Source organism: Harpia harpyja, chromosome 13 (genome assembly GCF_026419915.1).
Source record: "Harpia harpyja isolate bHarHar1 chromosome 13, bHarHar1 primary haplotype, whole genome shotgun sequence".
Lineage (NCBI taxonomy): Eukaryota > Metazoa > Chordata > Aves > Accipitriformes > Accipitridae > Harpia > Harpia harpyja.
In genome coordinates, this window is record NC_068952.1 from 35,121,711 (window position 1) to 35,134,752 (window position 13,042).

The window sequence follows — 13,042 nt, forward strand, 5'->3', positions numbered from 1 at the left end:
GCAATTAAATAATCACGCTGTCCTGGTTTCAGCTGGGATAGAGTTAACCGTCTTCCTAGTAGCTGGTACAGTGCTATGTTTTGAGTTCAGTATGTGAAGAATGTTGATAACACTGATGTTTTCAGTTGTTGCTCAGTAGTGTTTAGACTAAAGTCAAGGATTTTTCAGCTTCTCATGCCCAGCCAGCGAGAAAGCTGGAGGGGCACAAGAAGTTGACACGGGACACAGCCAGGGCACCTGACCCAACCTGGCCAACAGGGTATTCCATACCATGTGACATCCCATCCAGTACAGGAACTGGGAAGTGGGGGCGGGGAATCGCCGCTGGGGGACTGGCTGGGTGTCGGTCGGCGGGTGGTGGGCAATTGCACTGCGCATCATTTGTACGTTCCAATCCTTTCATTATTGCTGTTGTCATTTTATTAGTGTTATCATTATTATTAGTTTCTTCTTTTCTGTTCTATTAAACCGTTCTTATCTCAACCCACGGGTTTTGCTTCTTCTCCCGATTTTCTCCCCCATCCCACTGGGTGGGGGGGAGTGAGTGAGCGGCTGTGTGGTGTTTAGTTGCTGGCTGGGGTTAAACCATGACATACGCACAAATTGAGAAATCATAATTATTTGCATGGCACCAGGCTGATATTTAGATAGAAAGAAGAAATTGCTATTTAAAACATAAATTCTTTAAATGACAAAGCTGTATTAGAACAAACATGCTGGTCATTGTATTCAGATCTGAATAAGTATCCTTGTGTCACATTTGTTTCTTTACTATGTTTTTCCCTTCAGAACTGTTGATTTGTTCTTCTGTTGTTGTCAATATTAGCTAGTACTGCAGTGCAGTAGCTAGAATTATACACATTTTAACAGGAGAATAGTGATGTTCATTCTAATTTGCTTTTAGTGGTGATGTCACAGGAATGCTCAAGGACACTATATCCTTAATCAGTCAAATCCAGTCAAGGAATTCAAGTACTTCTAAATCCATTTTAATCTGTAGATTCTACTAGAATCTTACTACATTGAAACTTATGTTGAACATAGTTCAACTACCGTTATATATAAAAAGAAACTGCTTAAGAAACAATTTCTAGAAAGTTTAGAAAACAAATGAAACTTCAAGCAAAATTTCCAGGCATGGGCGAGAAACAGAAGCTCCAGTACAACCACTGTAAGAGATGTAGCAGCGGTAGTTTCCACCTGTTGATCTGAACAATTAACAGACTTTTTTCCTGCTGTTGTAGCTAATTTTGAAAATGGAAATATTTCAGTAACTATGACTGAAACTGCCTGTGGGCCATTACTAAGTACTACTGCATTTCTTTTGAGATTGTTTTATTCTCTTGAACTTTGCAAACTCTTCCTTACAAATAAAATAGGTGTAATGAATTCCTGTATTTTCCAGTCCTGATGCTTGTTCCTCTTAAATGATTGTGATCTTAATAGGCAATTTTGTTTCTAGGGCTCTTTAAAGTAACAGAAAACCAACAGAGTATAGAATGTTTGGAAAAATGTCTTTAAGGGGAAGGGTTTACTGTGTGGAGGAGTTCAAGTCTTCTCCCTAGGGTGTTTGCCATAAGCTGGTGGGATAGTTCATAAGACCTTCAGATTATTTAATTTTTTTTTTTTTTTTTTTTTTAATTAAGCCATCTGAGCTAGAAAGAAGTCAGGTCTAGAATTGCTGGCAGGATACTGCCAGACTAGCACCACTTGAGGCAGGTTAAAGCAGAAAAACCTGAAACTGAACTTTTGGTTGTAAAAGTAGAATTTGAACGTACCAAAAGCTTTTAATTACCACCCCTGCTACTAACCTAAGAAGGCTGTAAATACCTGAAGACTCTAGCTCATGATGTTTTTTAGAGGTAACTGAAAGAACTAGCACTAAGGAAATATAGTGATATTAATTGGAAGCCATATCACTTGCAAAAGTTTATCCTCTGGACCAAACAAAAAATAAAATGGTAGAAAATGCTTAACTGTCTTTACTGTCAGAATTACTGTGCTACTTATAACATTGTTAGATTCAGGGAATGAGACATACGCACTGTGATTTAGCCTGATGGAGGCTCTTGGCAAAAACAAACTCTGTCAGAACTCTGATTAGCACCAGAGATTTCAACCTAGGCTGTTACATTTGAAGTGCAAGTCCTAATAGAAGGTCGATGTCAAAGGGCGGCAGCACCAGCAAACAACAGAGCTTTAGGCATAAGGTATGGCCTGCCCTCTTCCCTATCTCTAATACATCACACACCATGTGCTTTTTCTCTTCTCTAAATAACCAAAACATCATGGTTTTCTTCTGCATAAAAGAAAAAGAGTTCTTTTATTGTTTAAAAAAATAAAGAATTGTTTTCTGACACTTCTTAGAAATTCTTTTGAGCTTTATTCTTCCCAATATAGTTTTCAAGGAAAAGGATGTGTAAACATGGCATTTGCCAGTATATACAATTTGCATTTTAACATCTTTCCTTAAATTCATTGTACTTAAGAGAGTAAGGCTAAGTATGCAGTGTTACTACAATCCTTGGGAAGCTGAAACTTTATTGTACGAGCATCTTTTTCTATTTTGATTTGCATCAAAACAAAGGAAAACCTAGGCAATGTATGTAACATATGGTCTCCACCCAGAAATAGTCTAACAAAAGAAATATAAACTAAAAAGATACAAAGTTGAAAACAATTCTCTGATGCTTATCATATTTCTCATCCAAATAAAAAGTCTTTGAGTTTTTCTTACATTTAGTTATGAATGAACTCCTACTAGGAGTTAGTTATAATTACTGAAGCTTACTCTGTGTACAGTTGTTACAGTCAAGCAGAAAAAACCCCAAAATGCCAGGCAAACCTCTGATTGTCTCTGTGGAGAGATGTAAATAGGAGTTCCAGACTCTCTCTTTTTTTTTTTTTTTTTTTTCTTCCTTCTCTCTATTATTCAGCATGATTGAAAAGACTTGTGGTGGGTTGACCCTGGCTGGATGCCAGGTGCCCACCAAAGCCGCTCCATCACTCCCTTCCTCAGCTGGACAGGAGAAAGAAAATATAATGAAAGGCTTGTGGGTCGAGATAAGGACAGGGAGAAATCACTCAAGCAATTACCGTCACAAGCAAAACAGACTTGACTTAAGTTAATATTCCCTAATTTATTGCCAATCAACCAGAGCAATGAGAAATAAAACCAAATCTTAAAACACCTTCCCCCCACCTCTCCCTTCTTCTTGAGCACAGCTTCACTCCCAGATTCTCTACCTATCCCCGAGCAGCACAGGGGGATGGGGAATGAGGGTTGGGCTCAGTTCAACACATGTTGTCTCTGCTGCTTCATCCTCCTGAGGGGCAGGACTCATCACACTCTTCCCCTGCTCCAGCATGGGGTCCCTCCCCCAGGAGGCAGTCCTCCACGAACTTCTCCAATTGTGGGTCCTTCCCACAGGCTGCAGTTCTTCACAAAATGCTCCAGCATCGGTCCCTTCCATGGGCTGCAGTCCTTCAGGCACAGACTGTTCCAGCACGGGCTTTCCCTTGGAGTCACGGCCATCTTCAGGGGCATCCAACTGCTCCGGTGTGGGCTCCTCCCCGGGCTGCAGGTGGATATCTGCTCCACCATGGACCTCCCTGGGCTGCAGGGGGACAGCCTGCCTCACCATGGTCTTCCCCACAGACTGCAGGGGAATCTCTGCTCCAGCGCCTGGAGCACCTCCTCCCCCTCCTTCTTCACTGACCTGGGGGTCTGCAGGGTTGTTTCTCTTACATGTTCTCACTCCTTTCTGTGGCTGAAGTTTTTGTTGTGCAGGTTTTTTTCCCCTTCTTAAATCTGTTATCCCAGAGGCACTACCACCATTGCTGATGGGCTCGGCCTTGGCCAGCGGTGGGTCCGTCTTGGAGCCGGCTGGTATTGGCTCTGTCGGACATAGGAGAAGCTTCTAGCAGCTTCTCACAGAAGCCACCCCTGTAGCCCCCCCCTTGCTACCAAAACCTTGCCACAAAAACCCAATACAAAACTCAAAGAACCACATTTTTGGCATTTTGAAGCTTAATATATTGCCTACTCAATTCTGGGTCAGCAAAGAAGTTTTTCATTCTAAATAACCTGGGGTATATATACCTACTATTATATAAAGCATTTTTTAGGATCCATTTTTGTTATTTCTGGGTTGGAATGTGCAACATTTCTGCAGAAATTGGAAGTGATCTGATCTTTACCTCATTGAAAAACTTTTGGGTTCATGGAATCACAGGATAATTTAGTTTGGAAAGGACCATAGAGGATTATCTGGTTCAACCTCCTGCTCAAAACAGAGTCAGCTGTGAGGTCAAGCCAGTTATTCAGGGCTTTATCCAGTCGGGGATTCAAAAACTCCAGGGATAGAGACTGCGTAACCTCTCCCTGGGAAACATGTTCTGCTTCAATTTCTGTGATGAGGATCATTTGTGTTTTCCTGTATCTCCTCATGTGTGGTCGTATTCCTAATCTTGTCTCTCCAGTATCTTAAAAGACTACTTCACAATCAGGATTCATTCTGAACTCAGTCCTTTCGGAGCTCAAAGTCTTAAGTCTCCATTTGGTACTGTTCCCCCTACTTCCTTTGTCCTCTCCCTTACTCATCATTTCCATTTCTTAAGTTGGAGCATAATATAACTTTTACATCCCTGCCGCTGTTTTTCCAGCTCTTCTCCATCTTACAGTCTCATGGTGAATTTTGAAGGCTTTTCTCTTTAATGTCACAAAAATCTTTCCTATTTATCTATTTTTCCCAGTGATTTTTCCTTCTTCCCAATAGCATCTCAAGCCTTTATTCCCCATAATTGTCTTTTGGTGTAGCTGTTTTCCTGTTCTCTGGGATTTGGAAATGTGACTTGCTCTGCTCATGTCCTAGTTTCCATCAGCAGAGACTGCAGCAGTTGTTAACTGCCTTACTGATCATGCAAGTATGCCAAATACTTTGGTTGTTTTGGGTTTTTTTTCCTCCTCTTATTTCCTGACTAGCTCCTTTCACCCAACATCCTGTGTGTATTTCTCTTGTCTCATTCATACAACAGTGCAGGTGTAGAGGCTTTTAGGAGGCCTCTAAATTGTTGTCAGCTCACCAACACAAAGATTGTGTTTAAAACTGAATAGTAACAAAGATCAGAAGGACAATGAGTGTATATCTTCATAAAAGAGGGATTGTCTGCTTCAACTCCTCAGCTCTGTGAAGAAACTGCCAGAGAGTTATCACTCGCCTCAAACCAGGAGTGGTGAAGTGGGCAGCAGCCTTATCTGAGGTTGCCCATAAGCAATCACGTACATCTATTGTGCTGTGAAATTATTTTAAAGTAAAACTGATTTACTATTTTTCCAATGACATCTCTTTCTTTTTTGATGCAGTGTGACTACTGTTAATAGGTTTCCGAGATGTCAGAACTGGGAATTTTTGTCTTGACTTTTTGACCAAAGTTCTCTTAGGCCATTTGAATCTTATCCAGTGTCTTGGGCTCGTGATTTAGTTGGTGTAGGGAGCCAATGGAGTCCAGGAGGTGGTTCAGAGTGTCAGAGAAGGGAAAATGTGTGTATGTCTTAACTACACAGTAAGTCTAAGGAAAACTACTAAATTGTGCTTTTCAGTTAAGTCCCTACAATTATGTGAAACTAACCTATGTTTTATAATGTGGATTTAATAGATTCCATGATAAGTCCTCAGTCTCATTACGGCACTTGGTGGGAGCTGCTATAGCATAAGAACAAACATGCACTGTAATAGAAGTGATTACTTTTAAACACAAAGTTTGAGTTAGAAGAATGCAATTACATATTGTACTGCTAGATATAGATAAAGACTCCTTATTGAGCAAGATTACATGTTTTGAATTGAAATGGTGATAGTACGGGATAATTTACCAGGGTAGTACAAGTGGTGAACACCAACGATTGCTCGTCTGTGCCTACATCCCCCTTAGTGGTTCAGATCTGTGATACATTGAACTAAAGTTAAATTGTAACCAGTTATTCTAGTTTTGTTATTACCCTAAAAACCATTCATGATGCATGAAATCTATAGATAGCTGGTGTCCAAATACCAAAGTCATACTGAGTAGTTGATAGTGGTAGGATCTAACAGAAAAGAAGGCTTTTGTGTAGTTACCAAGGTGGCAAACTGCTGGTCATAGTATATGAAAGCTTCTAACTTTTCTATGGTGATGAACATTTACCTTTTTTAACTAGCATCCTTGCCTAATATAGGCCCTTCACAGAGCCGTTTACAGAACTTTTCTATGGAATCTTAAATTAATATTGAAAGCTTTGGTTAACGTAGTTTGAAAAATATAATGGACTGCTTGATAATTGTTTCAGAACATAATGCTCCGTGCAGTAACATTTGAATATTGCAGATTTTTATAGTGGACTCTTAAATTTTAATATGCAGTCATGACCTGCTGGCTGTATCATAGAGTCATGCTCTGTGTAATTGCAGAGTAGGTTTTATTAACCAAATGTTTTTATAGGATAATATGGCTCTTGAACCAAAGATATTAGTAGGAGCCTGTGCTTTATGTTGGAGGATTGATTTAATTAATACCAAACTATAGCAAAAGATAGAAAGTGCTATCATTTCTGATGTGTAGTTAAGACTTGGTCACACTTGCTTGATAAATAACATGAGTCTGTTTTTCAAAATGTTATATTGAATATAATTGAGAAAGATGTTTGATAGCCTATACTCGTTTAGCATAAATTTAAATATCTTTTTAAGATCATAAAATATAGATTTGTCTTTACATATTCTTGAATTTAAAAAAAATTAAAATTAAAAAGTGAATTAAAAGCTATTATTCAAAACCGGTGCCAATGTATATTCTTCATCCAGTGGAAAAAGTAACAGTATTATAAATAGAAGTTAGATAATGGTCAAATTAAATATTTAATAGGAAATGTCATTTAATTTTGTGGTTCTTTTCATGCAAGATAACTTGCAGTTTGATCCATGGCGGGGGGTGGGATCCTTATTGGATTGCAGGCATGAAGTAATTGATTCTCTTTGTTTCTGATATAGGAGGTAGCTACAATTATAACTTTATATATCTCAGTATACTGCAGTATCTGTTCTTTAGGCAGCACTTGTGAAGCAATAAAGCATAATTTTTCATATAAATGTTGAACTTATTGGTTTGGCACTTTTAAAATTAAAAAGTCTATTTGACAAAGGAAGCCATATGAAGTAGTTCCATTTTAACCATGGAAATTTTGGGGGGGCCAGTTACAACAGTCACATTGGGGATCCATTTTGAATTTAAAAGTAACTTTGTTAGATTTTTATAGTGACTTGAAATAGGGTTGTTTTGTAAGCCTTTTTTTGCAGGAACAGTGTCCTGAATAATTTTTTCATTTGTCGGAGGAATATATTTTCATGATGTAAACAAACACAAAATTTTACAAAATTTTAAATTCTTATTCTTTGTGGGAAAGCTTGTTGTTTACTATTTTTATATCATGCTTTAGTTATTCAGTTAGCAAGCTGAGTCAAACTAAATAGTAGCAACAATCCCTTTTGCCTTCAAAACCCATGGCTATTTTTACAGCACTTAAAGTACTTTACGGGGACTATCTAATAAGGGATACAATGACAAGTACATGCTATAACTTTCTCAATTACCAAGACAGACTGAAATCAGTATCTTAATAAAAGTTGGGGAAGGGATGGTTTGTTTCTAACACTTAAGGTCTATAGGAATGAAGAAGGGGGTGAAATGGTACTAAGAAATCAGCAGAAGGGTGATTGAAATTGTAGCCTACATAATTGTCCAACTTCCTAGTCAGATAAGGACACTGTATATATGGCCACATGAAAAATTATGCAGTGCACTAAACTAATACTAACCTTGCTATGTCATCTGTGCATTCTTTGTTCTGTTTGTTTTGTATATAAAGCTTTATGAAAGTCTTTAATTGAATAATCAATCTTAGGTTATTTTTTCCTTTAAGAACTTTTCTACATTCATGTAACATGAACCTGCTCTGGGAATGAGTCAAGGTTGTGTTGCTGGAGGCTATTGTCTCCTACGCCTTGGTCGTCTTTGTTGCAGGCAGTGAATGAGGCAGGGAACATCTATGAAGACTATTCAGTCTTGGGATATAAGCAGTTGAATATTGCACTGGAGAAAACTATTCTATATATGCTTCAGCAGTAGAAATGTTTGCACAATGCTATGCAATTTGCTTAACTTGGCCTTTCTATGATGTTCATCATTCTAAGAGCCCAACATGTATTTTGTTATTTTCAGAAGTGTGAAACAATTTAAAAAAACAGATACGTGAACTGAGGTAATTTGAAGTGGTGGTCTGAATAACTGTGGCATTTTCAGGGCAGGGGGGAAGGCTATAGATACATCAAATTGACCTTCTGAAATTAATTGGCAATTCTATAACATTGGTTTCTCTGTAGCTCCATTCCTTGTCTGTGGGAGGAGACTATTGGGGTGGTCTTACCTCCGTAGGGAAGCTAAAACCAGAAAATCATTATAGTGAATTTCTCTGATGCTTCCAGCATGTCCAGCTGTGATTTGTCAGCGAGTTTACACATGTCAAATTTTACTGGTGTGTTTAATACTGATACTTCTGATCAAAGAATAACCTTGAAAAAGAGGAATTCTGAGTTCTGTTTTGGAGCATTCTAGTGACTCCTCTTCAGCTCGTGTTCATCACAGTGTCTTCTACCCTCCATTGGCTACTAATGTCCACTCTTAGTGCTTTATTCTCTGTATTTTATAGTTCTTTACATTTTTCATGTGTTTGAGTGCCAGCAGAGACTGAGATTTAATGCTACAGGATAAACAGTTTGCCTCTGCTATGGTTTAAACCCAGCCAGCAGCAAAACACCACGAAGCTGCTCGCTCACTCCTCCCCCCCGGCCCTGGTGGAATGAGGAGGAGAAAATGCAAGGACAGGCTCGTGGGTCGATACAAGGACAGGGAGGGATCACTCACCACTTATGGTCACAGGCAAAAAACAGGCCTAACTTAGGGAAAAAACAAAATCAATTTAATTTACTGCCAATCAAATCAAAACAGGATAATGAGAAGTAAAACCAAATCTTAAAACACCTCCCCCCATCCCTCCCTCCTTCCCAGCTCAACTCCACTCCCAGTTTTCTCTACCACTTGCTCCTTCCTCCTCAGGGCAGGACTCCTCACACTCTTCCCCTACTCCACTGTGGGGTCCCTCCCATGGGAGACAGTCCTTCATGAACTGCTCCAGCATGGGTCCTTTCTGCAGGCTGCAGTCCTTCAGGCACAGCCTACTCCAGCGTGGGCTTTCCCATGGAGTCACAGCCATCTTGGGGGGCATCCCCCTGCTCCAGCGTGGGCTCCTCCCCAGGCTGCAGGTGGGCATCTGCTCCCCCGCTCCCCTCCATGGGCTGGGGGGGGACAGCCTGCTGTCTCACCACGGGTTGCAGAGGCATCCCCTCCTCTGGTGCACCTCCTCCCCCTCCTTCCTCACTGACCTCGGGGTCTGCAGAGGGGTTCCTCTCACATTCCAATCCCCCTACTCACTACCGGTTCCCCTTCTCAAATACATTCTCTCAGAGGCGCTACCACCGTCGCTCATGGGCTCGGCCTTGGCCAGAGACGGGTCCAACTTGGAGCCGGGGAAGCTTCTAGCAGCTTCTCACAGGAGCCACCCCTGCGGCCCCCTTCCCTGCTACCAAAACCCCACCACACAAACCCAAACCCTGCCTATTTAGTACCACAAAATTCAGCAGCCTGGGCATGTACAGGGTATCTAGAATGTAACTGCTACAGCTGCACGTGCATCTTCTCTTCAACAACCTTGAATAACATAGTTAGCATTTTTATATCTCTTTTTTTTTTTGTCTGCTTACCAGAACACTGACAATGAAAATGTTCTTTTGGGTTTGGTTCAGAAGCTTGGGGGCGCAGTAATTTAATGTATGAGAACCTATACAATTTATTTGAACTGCACATTTGTGTTAAATCATTTGTGCCAAAACTTTTCAGGATTAAGACTGCAAACACTTTACACACACTCTATTACGCTTTCTCTAGGTGATTTTAATTTAGTCGGAAATGGTGAATGTTGAGTTTTCAACAAAAGCAAAGCTCGATCAAGACACAGCTCAAGGGATAGAGCAGAATTGTTAGTTGAGACAGAGAAGCAAATTTTCACTATTTCTTACTTAATTCTAACACAATGCATGAAGTTTATTTAGGGTGTTTTCTTTATAGATGTTGATTTAGTACGCACTGCCTGTCAGACAAATAATGGAGGAGATATGCGAGAATATAAAATATCTGCAATGATAATCAGTGCTGGCTTAAAATGGGTGTGAAGCTTCTATTAACTAATTTCTGAAACAGTAACCCTTAATTCAAGTCCAGCCTGAGTTTACAGCAAATATCCCACAGGCAGACCGATCTTTTGGGGAACACTGTCACTACTTTTACCTGAGTTTATGCTTCCTGGGAATACTGTTAGTATTTAACCACGCTGTAAGCTTCAAGCAGAGGTTGTAAACCAGACTGTTTCTGATTTATCTCTTCCTTCCACTTCCCCGTTTCTCTTCCAGGCGTAGAGACACCCAGGAAGAGAGACATTAGAAAGTATACTTTGAAAACAAACAGAAAAATATTTAGATGCCACTTAATCATTTGCATCGCAGTGTATATGCTCTGTCATTCGGTGGGGACAAGGTGGGATTCAAAAGGAAAGTTCTCAATACTGCTAAAAAACATTCAGTTTGCTGCAAAGCAGCAAACATGTTTTGTAATTTTGGATACGTACATTTTTACATTAAGAAATTATTTGTATTTATGCAATTTAAACAAACTAAAGCTGTTATAGAAGAACTTGAGCTTTCTGACTTCTGAATGCTTTGTTTCTACTCGTTTTTATTATGTAAAATTCAAGCTGCAGATTAATTTGTAAAAGCTTAATATTTTCTCCTTTTTGAAGGGTAAGGCGAGAGGTCAAAAACCTTTGAGCACATGAGAGCAGATCCTTTATTTTGAAATGTTTCCCACCTGGTTGGCATGATAGTTTTGAAGCGTTCGAAGGGTTGTACGATGCTATATGAACACCTTTGGTCACCTGAAAGAAAAATATGCCTATACTTCTGACTGTAGAGTGCAAGATTTCTTTTTCTGTTCCCTCCAGTGAGACTGATCAGCATTTTTGTTTGTCCCACAGGGGTTGTTCAGAACTTTGTCGTATACCCATGGTGGAATACAAACTTGACAGTGAAGGCACCCCATGTGAGTATAAAACCCCTTTCAGAAGGAATACCACTTGGCATCGGGTGCCGACTCCCGCTGGGCAGCCTCTCTCTCGTGCCTCTCCAATCCTAGGAACATCTGACAGACTGCAGTGCCAGCAGCTTCTCCAGCAGGCTCAGACAGCCATTCCTCGCAGCACTTCCTTTGATAGAAAACTGCCAGATGGTGCAAGGTAGTATGCTCTCTGCTTAATGCCTGTCATTTTCCTAATGTGCCTTACTTTAGGTATCTCTGCTTTCTAGAACTTTGGTATACTTATTTTTTAAACTTTATTTTGTTGAGTTTTGACAGTAATTTTAATTCTGAGGTTGTATTAAAGGGCGTTCACTGAGCCCAGTTCCCTCTACTTGAAACAAGTGACTTTTGTCATTTGTGATGGAAGTGGACTGTACTGAGGAGCCTACTGCTGAGGACAGCCAACCTTTCCCTTTAGTCCCAAATCAATAAAGTGGGAAACTGCCTTGTGACTTCTTGATCTCAGCAATGTCCTGTCCCCCACCTTTTGAGAGCCTATTTAAACAAATAATGAGTGTAAATAAAATGAGCTCATCCCTTTAAAAATGAATTATTTAATCTCATTACCAAGCTATTGGCATAGTTTCAAAGGGTTCTGTAACTCATTACCAGTCCTTATGCTTTGCTTTGCTTTTAATTAAACAAAGCAGAGCTTGTGATTTGAATATGTAACACCTCTTAGATGATGGGATGGTATCCTTAAATATTAGCTCTGTTCTAATTTAATCATAATTTTTCATAAGATAAAAATTATTTTTAAAGTTAAAAATTTGTAAATACATGACCTTTGAATTATTTAGGGAAACCATATGTCTTGAGCAGAACTCTCTGTCCTTTATTGTTTGCAATTATTTCTGTTTATGCCCTTTTTCCATGGGGTGAGGTAGTTCTAATTTCCAAGGAAAAAAATACTGCATTTTGCAAATATCTAATTGATATGAAAATCTAAAATACTGGTCTTAAATAGCTTTTAAAATATTCTGGACGAAATCATGACATACCGCTATTGCTACACTATCTATCTTATTTAGTAAAAAAGAATTAGTGACTTTTTAGATTGTTTGAAATGTATGCAGGTAATAGTAGTACATATTTGAAAATATGTCTATGTCATGGTCTGGGGAAGGCAGACTCCCAGTTATGACCATTTGATCATTTGTATTCTCCTTCTCCCCTACCGCCCTCCTCACCCCCTGAAAAAAGGAGAGGTGCGTTTCTGTAAGCATGTATATACCATTATAGGGCTTCAGCTTTTCCTAATGTCTTGTTACTGAAATTCTCGGTAACATCTAGCATAAGGGGACAATGTATCAAGTGTCTAGAAATACTTCAGGATTTATGGAGCTTTCTTAAGCATACTGTATGCCTATACAGAGAAAAAATGAAAGGTTTCTGACATACTACTCATCTCCAGAAGCCTTCACAAACATAAGTTGCGCTTCTCCTAACACTCAGGGAAGCATGTGAAAAAATGCTGAGACAGAGGCTATCTCTTGTCATGAAGAAATTCCTGTATCACTTAAACAAAACAAGTACAAAGCAGAAGTGCTAGTCTGGGGAAGACATGGTACAGAGTATAAATAATGAAAAGAGAGGAAAATGATGAACTGTGACATGTGGGTCTTGAAACATGAAAAGAAAGATACCTAATTGGCAAGGTCTTTCCACATGGGAAGAGGCATAGTTGATGGCTTGGCAGAGAGATGGGCTTAAAACCAAAGAGTTTGAAGTAGGGTTGATTAGTACTTGTAAGTAGTCTTGC

General features: G+C 39.6%; 1 protein-coding gene across 6 annotated transcripts in view; it reads left to right on the top strand.

Annotated features, from left to right (window-relative positions):
- The window catches only part of SIPA1L2 (signal induced proliferation associated 1 like 2), a 152,808-nt gene that overhangs the window by 104,167 nt on the left and 35,599 nt on the right, over window positions 1–13,042 (top strand). For all 6 annotated transcript variants that reach the window (XM_052805827.1, XM_052805829.1, XM_052805833.1 and 3 more), the window contains one exon: window positions 11,180–11,437. In XM_052805827.1, coding sequence (XP_052661787.1) covers window positions 11,180–11,437 — 258 coding nt within the window. The remainder of the gene's footprint in view (window positions 1–11,179; window positions 11,438–13,042) is intronic.